General features: G+C 38.1%; 1 protein-coding gene across 3 annotated transcripts in view; it reads left to right on the top strand.

Annotated features, from left to right (window-relative positions):
* GRIA3 (glutamate ionotropic receptor AMPA type subunit 3) overlaps positions 1 to 15,403 on the top strand; it is a 382,937-nt gene that overhangs the window by 300,003 nt on the left and 67,531 nt on the right. For all 3 annotated transcript variants that reach the window (XR_016312691.1, XM_089677207.1, XM_089677208.1), the window contains exon 7: positions 7,528 to 7,695. Coding sequence is in view for 2 of the 3 variants with exons in the window: in XM_089677207.1 (XP_089533333.1) it covers positions 7,528 to 7,695 (168 nt within the window). In the remaining variant the exon portion in view is untranslated. The remainder of the gene's footprint in view (positions 1 to 7,527; positions 7,696 to 15,403) is intronic.

Below are 15,403 nucleotides of genomic sequence, written 5' to 3'. Positions count from 1 at the left end.
TCGTACCAAAAATAATTGTGCGATAAGCAGAAATCTAAACATTCTATCAAAAATTTCCTTTGCTTCCACTTAATGTCACTAAATTCTCGTAGGGCCCATTCTACTGACTTGATAGCTTCTTCATGCCCAATAATCGTGTACAAAGAAGCAACATCTGCACTCGCAAGATATATATCATCATGATCATTAACCTTAATTTCATGGAGGACCTGAATAAGGTGCTTTGTGTCTCGTAAATACGACCTTGATTTTTTTACAAGGGGTTGAAGAAAGATATCAATGTACTGGCCCAACCTGGCCAAAATTGATTGAATCCCATTCACAATTGGTCTTCCCGGCGGACAGACCGGATCCTTGTGTAGTTTCGGAATGGTATAAATTATCGGAATCCTACATGATTCGGGGATTAAAAACTTGGACTCCTTTTTGTCAAGTATTTTTTTATCGGTCCCTTTCTTAATCAATTTACCCAGCTCTTTCTTATAAATCAAAGTAGGATCTTTAGAGAGCACTTGGTACGTGGTGGAATCTTTAAGCTGCCCTTCTAACTCTGTACGATAGTACTCCTTAGTCATCACCACTATACCTCCTCCCTTGTCCGCCGGTCTAATGACTAAATTATCCCTTTTAGTCATTAGACCGGCGGACAAGGGAGGAGGTATAGTGGTGATGATTAAGGAGTACTATCGTACAGAGTTAGAAGGGCAGCTTAAAGATTCCACCACGTACCAAGTGCTCTCTAAAGATCCTACTTTGATTTATAAGAAAGAGCTGGGTAAATTGATTAAGAAAGGGACCGATAAAAAAATACTTGACAAAAAGGAGTCCAAGTTTTTAATCCCCGAATCATGTAGGATTCCGATAATTTATACCATTCCGAAACTACACAAGGATCCGGTCTGTCCGCCGGGAAGACCAATTGTGAATGGGATTCAATCAATTTTGGCCAGGTTGGGCCAGTACATTGATATCTTTCTTCAACCCCTTGTAAAAAAATCAAGGTCGTATTTACGAGACACAAAGCACCTTATTCAGGTCCTCCATGAAATTAAGGTTAATGATCATGATGATATATATCTTGCGAGTGCAGATGTTGCTTCTTTGTACACGATTATTGGGCATGAAGAAGCTATCAAGTCAGTAGAATGGGCCCTACGAGAATTTAGTGACATTAAGTGGAAGCAAAGGAAATTTTTGATAGAATGTTTAGATTTCTGCTTATCGCACAATTATTTTTGGTACGAACATAAGTTTTATAAACAGGTAAAAGGGGTTGCTATGGGAGCTAGGTTTGCCCCCAGTGTGGCCAATTTGTTTATGGCCCTCTGGGAGGAAGAGGTTATTTACCAACAAACCCCCAAAGAGCTCCTGGTATTCAAACGATATATTGATGACGTGTTTATAATATGGAAAGGGGATGTCAATTCCCTGCTGGTTTTTTGTAATAATCTTAATAATAACGACAAAAACATCAAGTTGACATGGGAATACAGTAACTCCAATATTAATTTTTTAGATCTGAATATAGGGATACAACAAGGTGCTGTGGTCACTAAAACTTTTTTCAAAAATGTAGATAGGAATGGATACATTCCAAGTGACAGTTGTCATTATCCTTCCTGGCTATTTAATATTCCGAAGGGCCAGTTCATTCGGCTCAGGAGAAATTGCACCAAAATAGAGGACTATAAAGAACAAGTGGGGATGATAGGGGAAAGATTTATCTCAAAAGGTTATACAAGAGAGCATATTACTAACAAAATGAATGTAGTTGAAAATATGGAGAGAGAAATGTTATTAAAAGACAAGAAAATTGAGATGGCCAATAGTGGGGACAGTGTGGATCAGGTCCCAATCATTATGGATTTTAATACACATTATAAAATGATTGAAAAGATTTTTAGAAAACATTGGCCTATCCTAAGGGTAGACCCTAGTTTGAGTAATATTATTTGTGAGAAACCGCGCTTTATTTATAGAAAGGCACCGACCTTAAGGACCAGGTTAGTAAAAAACGTTGTAGATCCCCCAATTAAAGGTAAACGGGTCACCTTTTTGGACCAAAAGGGTTTTTTTCCCTGTAGATCATGTCGTGCGTGTAAGGAAACAAAAGGGCAAAATAAAAAAAGAAAATTTTTTGAGTCCAAGGTGGATGGTACAAGATATGAAATTCGTGATTTTATAACATGCAGGACAGAAGGGGTGGTTTATGGGTTGCAATGCCAGTGTGGGTTGCAATACATAGGCAGAACTAAAAGACCCATGTGGAAGAGAATTGGAGAGCATATTCAGAATATAATAAAGGGCTATCCAAAACATAGCGTTTCAAAGCATTTTTCCTTGTGTCACAATAAAGACCCCTCGTCTTTAATTTTTTGGGGCATTGAAAAATACAAGAGCCATTGGAGGGGGAGTCACAAGGTGCGGTCTCTTAGCAAGGCCGAGTCGCGGTGGATATACACAATGCATACCCAAGCTCCCAAAGGTCTGAATATTGAATTCGACCTGAATTGTTTTATAAGTGATTTTTGAATAGGTTTTACATTTTATATTTTATTGTATTTTATTGAATTTGATCTATCTGGCTATTATGGTATATGTATTTTTTGGTAGCTTTTTTGAATGTACACTCAAGACATGGAGTGTCTACATGGAGTTGAATATAGGTGTATACATATATTGTATATATATATTTATGTATATATGGATATATGTATTTTAATGCATTTTAATTCATTTTTATTCACACATATTGTAATTTATTTAATCATATATTTTAATCATATATATATAATGGTCTATTATGCCCTGATTTATTTCATGTAGGGGTGTGAAAGTTGGGTGGGTTTTAATTGCTAATAGAACCACCGTTATTTATCTTCCCATATAATATAGTAATGGTTGTGATCAGTCCCAGTGTAACTGAATGGGAAGGTCTGCATGGGACGAGACTTCAAGAAAATGGCCGCCGGGGGTTGTCTTTTAAGTTAATTGACACCAAGGCAGCCAATATAAGCGGTATGTGGGACTATGGGCGTTCACCCTGATGAAGTCACGTGTTATTCGTGACGTAACGCGTTGGTACGTTCATTGTTTATTCCGGGACGCGGTGACGTCACTTCCGGCGTCCGCGCCATATTGGGACTCCATGAAGCCGCATGTCAGGAGGACTGCCGAGTACTGTGCATGATCGTTTGCCTACATGTAAGTGGGTATTTATGTTTTTATCTTAATAAATTGGACATATTGCACTATGGAGCCTGTTTTGGTTATGTCTCTGAGTGGAAGATAGTGGTGTCGGTAGAGCGGTGGAAGAGGTCTGGTGAAAGTTACCATTATTCCAGTCAGACTGAAGGGATCAACAGGAGATTGCCTGACTATCATTGGAAAGCTGGTTGGCCCTTGAGGTCATTTCAAGGAGGTGAGGGGGCACTCAGATTGTTTTGGGATTCCTGTGGCACGTATGACACATCCACGTGTGAAGAGTTCCTCACCTGTGTGCTCATATTGGACTTTATCACCCCGTAGTCACTTGTTAAGTGCGTGTCAATTGCATCTTGACACCAGTGATTGATTTATGCTGTCACTTAAGGGGGTTCATTCATCTGTGGTTATTTGCTCCATATGTTATTTATTAATAGCGCTGCACCATTTTATAGTTTTTTAATTTATGTGACACTGGTACATAGTAGGTGCTAGCAGCTTATTATTAGGGTCATCTAAGCGCAGGGGCTCTTTTATTCATTCCATGAAGCTCTCTATGCACTGAAGGCCACATGAAGTTTGGAGGTCTTTAGCTATTGACTCTGCAGACAGTTGGTGATTTCTGCGTACTGTGCACTTCAGCATGCACTGACCTTGCTCTGTCATTTTATGTGGCCTACCACTTCGTGGCTGAGTTGCTGTTGTTTCCAGTTGCTTCCACTTTGTTATAATACCACTAACAGTTGAATATTTAGTAGCAAGGAAATTTCACAGGTGGACTTATTGCACAGGTGACAACCTATCACGGTACCACGCTTGAATTAACTGAGCTCCTGAGAGCGACCTATTCTTTCAAAAATGTATGTAGAAGCAGTCTGCATGCCTAGGTGCTTGATTTTATACACCTGTGGCCATGGAGGTGATTGGAAAACCTGAATTCAATGACTTGGAGAGGTGTCCAAAATACATTTGGCTATTTAGTCTATATTTTAACATCTTGGTTCTTTCCTAACAAATGACCATGTATACCAGTGTTTCTCAACCTGCTTCTATTTTTTTTTCATTCAAGGCTCCCTTTGAAAGCATATTCAGTCTCAGGGCACCCCAGTCTAAGGCTAGGTTCATACTAATGAAAGTGGTTACAGGTGTGGGAATCTCAGCTGTTCCCACAACCACAACTAAAATGCACTGCTCTTTACAGATGCATGGGGCTGCCATTCATTCTTAATGGCACCCCAAGCATCTAAAAATGCAGCCGTGGGAACTGCTGGGAAATTGCATGGTGCACAGTTTAAAAATGGTGCAGGAACAGTTTTCGTGCATGAAATGCAGGCACGGCAGCCCATTAAAATGAATGAGCTGTCGTGCCTGAGAAAACACAGTTCGCAGAGCCGCATTAGTGTGAATCTAGCCTAAGAGCTCATTCACACATGAGGTTGGAGGATGGCAAAACAATGAGGTTGAGCAACATACCCCCCAAATTCACTCCTTTTATCTGCAGAGGCAGCAAAAAGGGTTGTACAAATGTTGTAGACATGATGCTTTGTGGCTATGGCAGGAATTATACTCCCTGTTGCATTTGGCGGGCATTACTAATAGATGGGGCCTCTCTGCAACCACCCTGCAACCACGTGCACTGCGTGCGGCTGCAGCACAGTGGTGAAGCATTTAGGGAGTTAAAGCAGGCAGTAAGGAGACCTCTGAAAAGCAATTCAAGCATGAGTTGCTTTTCAAAGGAGCGCCATTTTTTACTAGTGTAAAGGGGCCCTGAAAAAGCAGCCCTGCTAGCATAGAAAACCAGTTCTGACCGTACAGAGTGTAGTGGTCAGGATCAAAAGTAACATACAGATGTACATACACATGAACACATATATGAACTGTATTGCTACTGTACTATCTCCCTCCATAATGTAAAGTGCTGAGCAAACTGTCGGCGCTATATAAGTCCTGTATAACAATATAAACATTTATACACACTGAAAATGCATACATACATCCACATATACAGTACATACATACATACACAAACATATATACAGTATATACATAGCCTTTTTTAAAATAGCAGATCTACTGACCTGCCTGATCCACTTTCATGCTTGCTTCAGCACCCCCACTGCCTGGAGAAATATTTATTTACAAAATCCAGCACTGTAGGAGGATGCCGAGCAGGTCAGCAGTCTGGAACAAGCAAAACCCCCCATCCCTTCCCCAGGGATCTGCAAACTGTTGATTCTACTTATTACTGTCAACTCTCACTTTACCGACAGTTCGGAGCTCTCCCAGTCTCATCCTTGCATATTATACAGGACTGGAACCTGCAGAGCTGCCAACTGTCGGCAGAGGGAGGGCACATAGGATTGCAGCATCCCGATGGAGAAAGGCTGACATACAGTATATACTGTATATATATTTATATATTGTACCTTCCAGCCTCCTCACCATGTCTTTTTTCTTCACTCCTTTCACACAGCTGCCCATGTCTCCCCAGCTACAACTACAGAAGAGTGGAATGCATCCCATCCCACAAACCACTAGAGCACATCCCAGGAAACTGCGCAGGCATCCAACCAGCCCTTAACAACCAATGATGGTGTCATCAGTTGGAAGGACGCTGGTGGCCTGTACAGCTTTCTAAATGCCCGTGGCAGCTGCATGCATGTTTGAGACAGCTGACTGGTACCACTGTAATCACAAAAAGGCCTAATTGGTGGCAAGAAGAATCTTTGACTAGATTCCTGCTTAGTTGGGGAGCCATGGCACCCCTGGGGACTCTTTGTGGCACCCCAGTAGCGCTGGTGTTTACAATGCAATGTCTATCCCTACCGTTGTAACTAGTATAAAGAGTGTCATTTGTAAATTAAGAATTTTATTTGCAAAGTTCATCTTTAGAAAGGTAACATAATAAATTACTTCTAACTCTAATTTTTTTACTTATATAATAATGTCTAATATCAGTTGAGTAATTTCAGTAATACTGTTTGAATAAATATACTGTATTAACTGTAAGTATATTTAAATCTTTCAATTACATTTTATTGAGTCTTGATTGTTTAATTAAAGAAAAAATGTGTAACCTTGCGCTAATCAAAGTATAGTAAAAAAAGCAATAAAAAAATAAGCTATCCTCTATTCTTCATATCCATCTGGCTTAATATTATTCTTGAAATTACAAGTTTAAAATATAGTTCATCTGTGATGGCCACCAATTCCAATTTTTTGGTAAATGCAACCTCTTTCAATCAGTTTTATATCATAAAAACAGCCCAATAGATCAAAACAAAAACAGCCCAATAGATCAAAGCAAGATACCATTGACAGTTTCTATCAAAACCATGAAAAAAAACAAACTGTTGAAAGGAAAGCTTTCTGAGCTGATCAGTTCAGTTGCTTTTGCCTGGGCAGTTAGTAAAATGTTGTAAAAAAATTACCTGAAAATCGATGTATGTAAGGGCAGCATAAGTTTGGATGCTGGTAAATAATGACATTTTAAAATGTAATTACCCTTATTACTTATACTCGCTTGTAGCAAGAATATCACAAATATTATGTCATATAAATGAAGTGTTTGGTGCTGGCATAAGCAGTAAAGAGATGCCATGAAAAAATATTGCAATAAAAAACAAAAAAAACTTAAATAAAATTGCAAGAAGATAGAGGGTTTTTTTCGAAGAAACTTTGCAGGTGTGTTCAGCACAAAAAAACCTTTACCTGTTTGCTAGCATTTCTGTTAAATGTACACTATCTACAGTGCATGCATGCAGTGTATATTCTCATAAGATGCTGAAGAGGTGGGACAAGTGCCATGAATTTGCAACTCCTTCACATTATCAATAGCCTAAACAGCCGAAAAGGAAGATGCCAGATGCAGAAGAAGAATCAGAGATGGTGACAGCAACAGAGAGTGCAGAGATGTCGTTACTGGAGGAGGGCAATCTGAATGATAGATTTTCCATCATTTGCACATATTCTGTGCATACTTGCATATTATGGAAAGTGCTTCCCCAACTCCCATCTCTCCCTCTTCACAACTTGATTCCACTTGAAATTCTTCAGTATTAGAACTTTGTCAGAGGCATGTTTTAAACAGCTGCACTCTCTAACCACAGAAATTTTATGCAAATGATAAAAACATCTAAATAGTTGGGACAGAAATGCACAATGCCTTTCCATTGTTATTGTATCCTCCCATAACACAGTAGTTTATTGAAGTATACATACATACAAACTGTAATCTCTTTTATCAAAAAACAATATTAATCTTCATGCATCTTCTCACATTGTCTGAAATTGTGTATCATGTTTGCTTTTTGTTTTGTTTAGTATACATCTGCACTGACCCATGATGCAGTCCTGGTAATTGCAGAAGCATTTCGATACTTAAGAAGGCAACGAGTGGATGTCTCAAGAAGAGGAAGTGCTGGTGACTGCCTGGCAAATCCTGCTGTGCCATGGAGCCAAGGGATAGATATTGAACGGGCTCTGAAAATGGTAACTATGAGCCATCTTCTTGCAGAATAAAATGTCTATCTATAGTATTGCATAATATAGTAAATGTTTGTTTAGAAGACCAATGGTACATTTTTGTTGCATGTTTTTGTAAGACCTTGCTGTGAAGATGTTTTAATTCATTTTTTTCAGAGCTTGAAAAAACAATCAACATCTTTTGCCCTGTGTTCTATCATGTCTTTTATACTTCCCAGATGTATTTTAGTTAAAGATTCTAGTTGTTTCCATAGAGTATCTTACTTTTTCTTGTGGAGACTGTCTGAAATCTCTTTCCTGGAGAAAACGATGTTTGAGCTCCCTTCTTTGCTAATCATGTGTCCAGAAGCCCAGATGACAGCTTGTGTAATCTCTGCTAGCGAGAGATATTAAAGTCTAGACTGGCTTATGCCTAGGCTTTTGGATATATGATGAGTACCAGAAGGAGCCTAGAGCAGTATTATCTAAAGGAAAAGTAAGTATCTCCGCTATTTTATTAGTATCTATTTACCACTTTATGAAGACTGTTAACATAGCTTTAGCCACTTCAAACCAAGTCAATTCTGACATTTCTCGCATGCATGTAGAATTCAGCATTTTCTTGCTAGAAAATTACTTATAACCCTAAAACATTATATTTTTTTAGGCAGAGGCCCAGGAAATTAAAATGTTTTTGTTGACATTTTTTAACACGATATTTGCACAGCTATAGTGGGAATCGAAAGTTTGGGCATCCCAGCTAAAAATTTGTATTATTGTGCATAAAGAAGCCAAGGAAAGATGGAAAAATCTCCAAAAGCCATCAAATTACAGATTAGACATTCTTATAATATGTCAACAAAAGTTAGATTTTATTTCTATCATTTACACTTTCAAAATAACAGAAAACAAAAAAATGGCGTCTGCAAAAGTTTGGGCACCCTGCAGAGTTAATATCTTGTACTGCCCCCTTTGGCAAGTATCACAGCTTGTAAAAGCTTTTTGTAGCCAGCCAAGAGTCTTTCAATTCTTGTTTGAGGTATCTTTGCCCATTCTTCCTTACAAAAGTCTTCCAGTTCTTTGAGATTTCTGGGCTGTCTGTCACGCACTGCTCTTTTAAGGTCTATCCATAGATTTTCAATTATGTTGAGGTCAGGAGATTGTGAAGGCCATGGCAAAACCTTCAGTTTATGCCTCTTGATGTAATCCCCCGTGGATTTCGAGGTGTGTTTAGGATCATTATCCATTTGTAGAAGCCATCCTCTCTTTAACTTCAGCTTTTTCACAGATGGCATCAAGTTACCATTCAAAATTTGCTGAAATTTTATTGAATCCATTTTTCCTTCTACTCGTGAGATGTTCCCTGTGCCACTGGCTGCAACACAACCCCAAAGCATGATTGATCCAACCCCATGCTTAACAGTTGGACAGAGGTTCTTTTCATTAAATTCTGTGCCCCTTCTTCTCCAAACGTACCTTTGCTCATTCCAGCCAAAAAGTTCAATTTTAACCTCATCGGTCCACAGAACTTGTTTCCAAAATGCATCAGGCTTGTCTATATGTTAATTTGCAAAGTTTAAACGATGATTTTTGTGGTGAGGACGTAGAAGAGGTTTTCTTCTGATGACTCTTCCATGAAGACCATATTTGTACAAGTATCTCTTTATAGTGGAATAGTGTACCACAACTCCAGTGTCTGCCAGATCTTTCTGCAGTCAAACGTGGGTTTTGAATAGTTTTTCTCACAATCCTGCGAGCTGTTCTGTCTGATATTTTTCTTGGTCTTCCAGATCTTGCTTTAACTTCCACTGTTCCTGATGAGTGCCATTTCTTAATTACATTCCGAACAGAGGATATTGACATCTGAAAACGCTTTGCTATCTTCTTATAGCCTTCTCCAGCTTTGTGAGCATCAACTATTTTCAGTTTCAGTTTTCTAGACAACTGCTTAGAAGAACCCATGGTGCTGATTGTTGGGGCACGGTCAGATGAGTCTGGGCATTTAAAACCTTTGAGATTGACATCACCTGGTCTTCCCAGACGATGACTGAGAACAATCCATGACACTGGCAGGTCTCAGCTTTGCAAAGGGGGCAGTGCATGCTATAAATTCTGCAGGGTGCCCAAACTTTTGCAGACGCCATTTTTTTGTTTTCGGTTATTTTGAAAGTGTAAATGATGGAAATAAAATCTAACTTTTGTTGACATATTACAAGAATGTCTAATCTGTAATTTGATGCCTTTTGGAGATTTTCCATCTTTCCTTGGCTTCTTTATGCACATTAATACAAATATTTAGCTGGGGTGCCCGAACTTTTTCGATCCTCACTGTATTTTTAAAATGCAAATACGAAAAAATACACTTTAATGAATTTTAGTGCACACAAACACAAAATAATACCTATTTTATTTGTAAAAGATTATTACCAAGTAAATAGATGCCAAACATGTCACTCTTTAACATTGTGCATGCCCGTGGAATGGGGGGCAAACTAAACCTAAAAATTTCCATACACATCATTTCAAAAGCCTTTACAGGTTACTAGTTTAGAGTTACACAGGAGATACTAGGAGGTCACTAGAATTAGTGCTCTCACTCTGACATTCATAGTGATACCTCACATGTGTGTTGCCATCATTGTTTACATGTGTAAGTGTATGAAGTGCCGAAATCCTCATCACTTCTGGTTTCTGGTGTCACAAAGGAAAAAGGTAAGTTCCTTTAACGCCGTTTAGCACATCCAATACAAACAATCGCGCCAGTAGTGGGCTCCCCAGTGGGATGTTAGAGCCTGTAAAAGGCAGCTAGTGGTGGTGGGAGGGGGGGACCCCCCTTTCCACCGCCTGTAAAAGTGAATTGGTGGCTATATAGCTGCTTGGATCACTTTAGATCACAGAATTGCCAGCTGAAGAGAATGATACCTGCAGCCATGACCCAACTGTCAGCACCACTTCCAGAGGATGTAAATATATGTACATTGCTTGGCAAGTGGTTAAGTTAATGTTTGAGCATAGGCCCATATTAAGCATTATAAAACAGTGCCTTAGAGCTGATTTAAACACCAGATTTTGGGTTGAAAACAAAGGTTTTATAGTCATACAGTACAGGACACTGGATTTTAGTCTTTACCATGCATTATACGCAGCTACCTTTAGGTAATTGGACACTGATACAAAAGAGAAAGAAGCAGGGACATCCATTTATTTCTATATGACCCCTCCAACTCCCAGCAAGCCTCAATGTTTTGCTAGTGCTCTTAGGTGATGAACCTCTTGTGTCTACTGAGAGAAAGTTTCCTCCTTTCTATGGAGGTTTGTTCCTCTCTGGGGATTCTTCTTCCAAGTCCTCTGAATGCATCATAGCCACTGTGACTTCTTCTGAAGCTCCTGGATTGGTTGTATTTTCAGCTGTGCCTTAGGGGACTGCGCCAGACTGAAGAAGTGAGGCCAGGATGTAATGTCACTGGAATGCACTGCACCCTGCTCTAGGCAATCCCCATGGTACGGGGATGGCTGCCTCCTTAGAGGCTGTACCATTGCAACTCAAAATTCTGCCAGCATGGAAAAAGACTCAGTCCTTGGACTGCCCCAGGTGTCCGACTCCTAGAGCCGGACTTTCCCTAACATGATGGAATCCCAACCCAGCAGTGGAGTCAGGGAAGCCTTTTAGACTGTTTGCACCCTTATATTCAGTAATATAGTTTCTTATATCACCTGTCTGCATCTGCCCTACTCATTGGACAATTAATTTGTGTAATAAACTCTTACCAGTTACCAGTTTGCAGAAAAGATGAACCAGGAAATAATATAGTTTTCCCAATGGCTGTACATTGTGATATAGGCATGTGATGTAAAATACAAATCTATGTAAATCTATGTATTTCAACTGTGTATTTAACTGTTTGCTCCACTTAAACATAGCATTAGGTTAACAAACAAAAACAAAAAACTGCTGCAGGCATTAACCACTTTCCCTCCAGAGGATTTACCCCCCCCCCCCCCCCCCCCCTCCTGACCAGGCCATTTTTTGTGATACAGTGCTGTGTCACTTTAACTGACAATTGTTCGGTCATGCAACGCTGCACCAAAGTGAAATTTATGTCCTTTTTTCCCACAAATAGAGCTGTCTTTTGGTGGTATTTGATTGCCTGTGCGGTTTTATTTTTTATAAACAAAAAAAGACTGACAATTAAAAAAAAAAACAATATTTTTGACTTTTTGCTATAAAACATATCCAGTAAAAAAATTTGAAAAATTACATTTCGTCATGAATTTAGGCTAAAATGTATTCTGCTACATGACTTTGCTAAAAAAAAAATATCAATACATGTAAATTAATTGGTTTACATGAAAGTTATAGCATCTACAAATGGTGGTATATATACTGTAATTTTTCATTTAATTTTTTTTTATACCAGTAACAGCGGTGATCAGTGACTTATAGTTGGACTGAGGCGGGCATTCTGACACTGGGGGGGAATTGACTAACTGTCACTGACATCCTCAATCACACTAATACAGTGATCAGTGCTAATAAAAATCACTGATACAGTACTAATGACACTGGGCAGGAAGGAGTTAACATCTGGGGCGATCAAAGGGTTAACTGTGTGATGTGTGTGTTTTACTGTGTTATGTGTTTTACTAGGGAGGCACGCTGTTTTGTATTGCTCTGCTATTCTATGAGTTTTTGATATACTTTAATATCCATTGTAAAAACAGTCTAATGGTAAGGCTTAAAAAATCTATAGCTCTATATACCTATGGAAAAACAAATCACTATAAATGTGTTTGTGTGTATTGTGTACATTTGTTTTCTAAATCAGTACTGGAGGAAACATTTTGATAAAAGCTAGACAACCGCCTCTAGTTGAACAATTTATACAAAATTGATTTCTCAAATTTTTTCAATTAATTGCAAAATGAACATAAAAATCTTATTAGTATATTCCTATCAGGAATGGGATGTTATGGTATTCAGATAATGTGAATCATGGGAAATGTAGTTCTGCAACATCTGGTGTGGCAAAGGTTTCTACACATGCTGTAATGATTTCTTGGTTAATTAGAAATCATTATTCTGATGCATTTATATTCACATAAAACAAAGCATGGTTAGAAAATGAGAACAGACTAGCGTGATATTCAGCTTGTGTTTGTATGCAAGTTTTATTTGGCTTTGTTTTCGGAAAAGGAAAGTAAATAAGAAGATAACAGATTGTAAAAAGATTTGTGAAGCGTGAAAATCTCAGCTCTGCAAGGCTCATGTTTTTAGTATCACGACACAATGTGATTCTTATAGAAAGAGACATGTTTTTAGAATTGGGTGGCAGAAAATAAACCTGAGCTTCCTGAGAAAATACGATACTTTGCACTGCTTCACCTAGGGCTTCTAGGCGATGATCAAACAGTACATTATTTGTGTCATCATCAGATTATGTTACTAGTCAGATCTATATCTATGCTTTCTTGGCATCTCCCTACTCATTTTTAAGACTATAGGATGCCGATATTTGTTTTTTTTCCAGGTTTTTTTTTTGTTTTTTTTGTGGTCTGATAAGCACAATAAGCAGCACAAGTATGACAGTATATTACTGTATTGTCTCCAAAAACTGTTGCCACTTTGAAGTAGGCTGAAAACTGTTGTAACTCAGTATATTTATCAGCAAACAGGATAGCCAGAAACAAAATATAGACACAACTATACCACATTTAACCTGATGAAGTGGCCTGGGTTGATACAAGACTGTTGAAAATGTTTCAATTATTCTATTAAATTTTCTACTAAATAAACATTTAGAATCCATTTTTGGATTTTCATCTTCCTCATCCTGTACTATTAAAAGAACCTGATAGTTGGCATCCCTGCCTATCATTTTTTTAGGTGATCTGCCCTTTTCTCTAAAACAATGCCATGGTGCATCAAATAAGGAAAGACCTAAAATTAGGACTATCTTTTTTTTTTCTTTTTTGTATGGGTCCACAGAAATAGGGTGCTTTCGGTTTTGGCTAAAATTTGGAGGGATGAATTGCCTAATTACTTTTTATAGTTTTTGAAGACAGTGTCGCCAAATTGTCATAAGAAAGGATCCAGTTCTTTGTTCTCTTAAACATATGCAATATAGAAATAAATTATAGAATGCAGCAACAACACAAGTATATGACTATAATGAGCTCTGTGTTGGGCGGGTGCAGGAAACTATCAAGGGAAATAGCTCACTAATCAAAAATTTGGCATTTTATTCAACCTTGTGGTTTTTAATAAAAATGCATAGTTCTCAATCACAATTACCTGCCTTAAAGTGGAAACTTTACCTGTAACAACTTGATAAAAAATAATGTTCTTCAGCAAGGAAGTGAATAATTATGCTACAAAAATAAGTGTGCGCTGTAAATTGCCTCCAACATTGCTACTGTTTCTTCTTGCTGGAGTCTGTCATTTTGCTGAAGGTCTGAACCCCTGCGCAGCAGTAAATCTTTAGACTGCCAGTAGATCGGCCTCTACATTTTTGTGCCAAAAAATAGGGAGCAAGTGGTCATGCATAGAGCAGGGTGAGACAGTGTATTTCTGAATTTTAAACAGTATAGGCACTCATTTTTAATGTTTTACATAGCTATACCTGCAAAAGGGACCAGTCTGAAGTGATCTAGCAGGATTTAATTTTCTGACTAAAGTTCCACTTTAGGAAAGCCATAATTTAATAAACATAGCAGTGAATTATTTATATTTCATAATAGAACTAGGGGTAATACTAAATTAACTGGGTTAATTTACTAAATAAGTATAGCAAATCAATTTTGCTGGGATGGTGGAAGATATTCCCTAATCAGATGGAAAGCTTCTACATATCGATCCTGCTTTATAACAGTAAACCATGCTCACTTTCAAAGTGGAATTTCACTTTTCAAAGTAAATTGTTAGTTATCTTAGTGAATAAGGTAATACAAAGTGAAAGTCAGCTTTACAAAGAATTCCCAAACATGTACAAGAATAATTTTTCAAAAAAGTTTTTTTGTTTGCAAATGATTGAATGATTTAAGTCAACACAATACCTCATTCGCTAACTCAAGTATTTTTTTTCTTTCCAAAGTGAAATTCCCCTTTACAAAGAGAATTTTTATTTAGCTTAAGATCGAGGTGAAGCTGTGCTGACTTTAATCAGCTGCTCATGTGCAAACAAAACACCACACCACACCACTGCTAGGAGGCCCAGGTACAAGTTTATGTCAATAAAAGTCAAGGGGAACAACCCAAATATTAGCCAATGCATTTGGGGGGTTCACAATGAATGCCTTATTCATCAGGGCTTAATTGATGAAAATGAGAATGGACTAGAAATTAACTGGATTTCTGAAATTAAATGAATTTATTGTTATTTCTTCTAGTGTGATTACAAGCACATGCTTTGTCAGCAGCTGCTTTGGCAAATAATGAAGGTGACATTTTTAGACCACTGAAACGTGTTGGATACCCTTTGGATTGTCCCCCTGACTTTTATGGAATAAAGTTGTATCTGGACCTTTTAGCAGTGGTGTAGCAATTCAATTCCCATTTTAGTTACATGTAAGTGTAGTAAATGAGGGTCAATATGTACAAGCCATGCAAACAATTTGAACTTCTCTGTACTGGGTAATAATAACCACTCCAAATCCTTGTAACTATTCATCTTGACACAGAGATTCTCCAATATATTGGGAAATGTAAGTGATTATTTTTTATTTGACCATTGCCTTT

Source organism: Staurois parvus, unplaced genomic scaffold, assembly GCF_062004578.1.
Source record: "Staurois parvus isolate SC_StPar_1 unplaced genomic scaffold, SC_StPar_1.0 ptg000181l, whole genome shotgun sequence".
Classification (NCBI taxonomy): domain Eukaryota; kingdom Metazoa; phylum Chordata; class Amphibia; order Anura; family Ranidae; genus Staurois; species Staurois parvus.
Note: the sequence above shows the minus strand (reverse complement) of the source record. Positions and strands in the feature narration are given on the sequence as shown.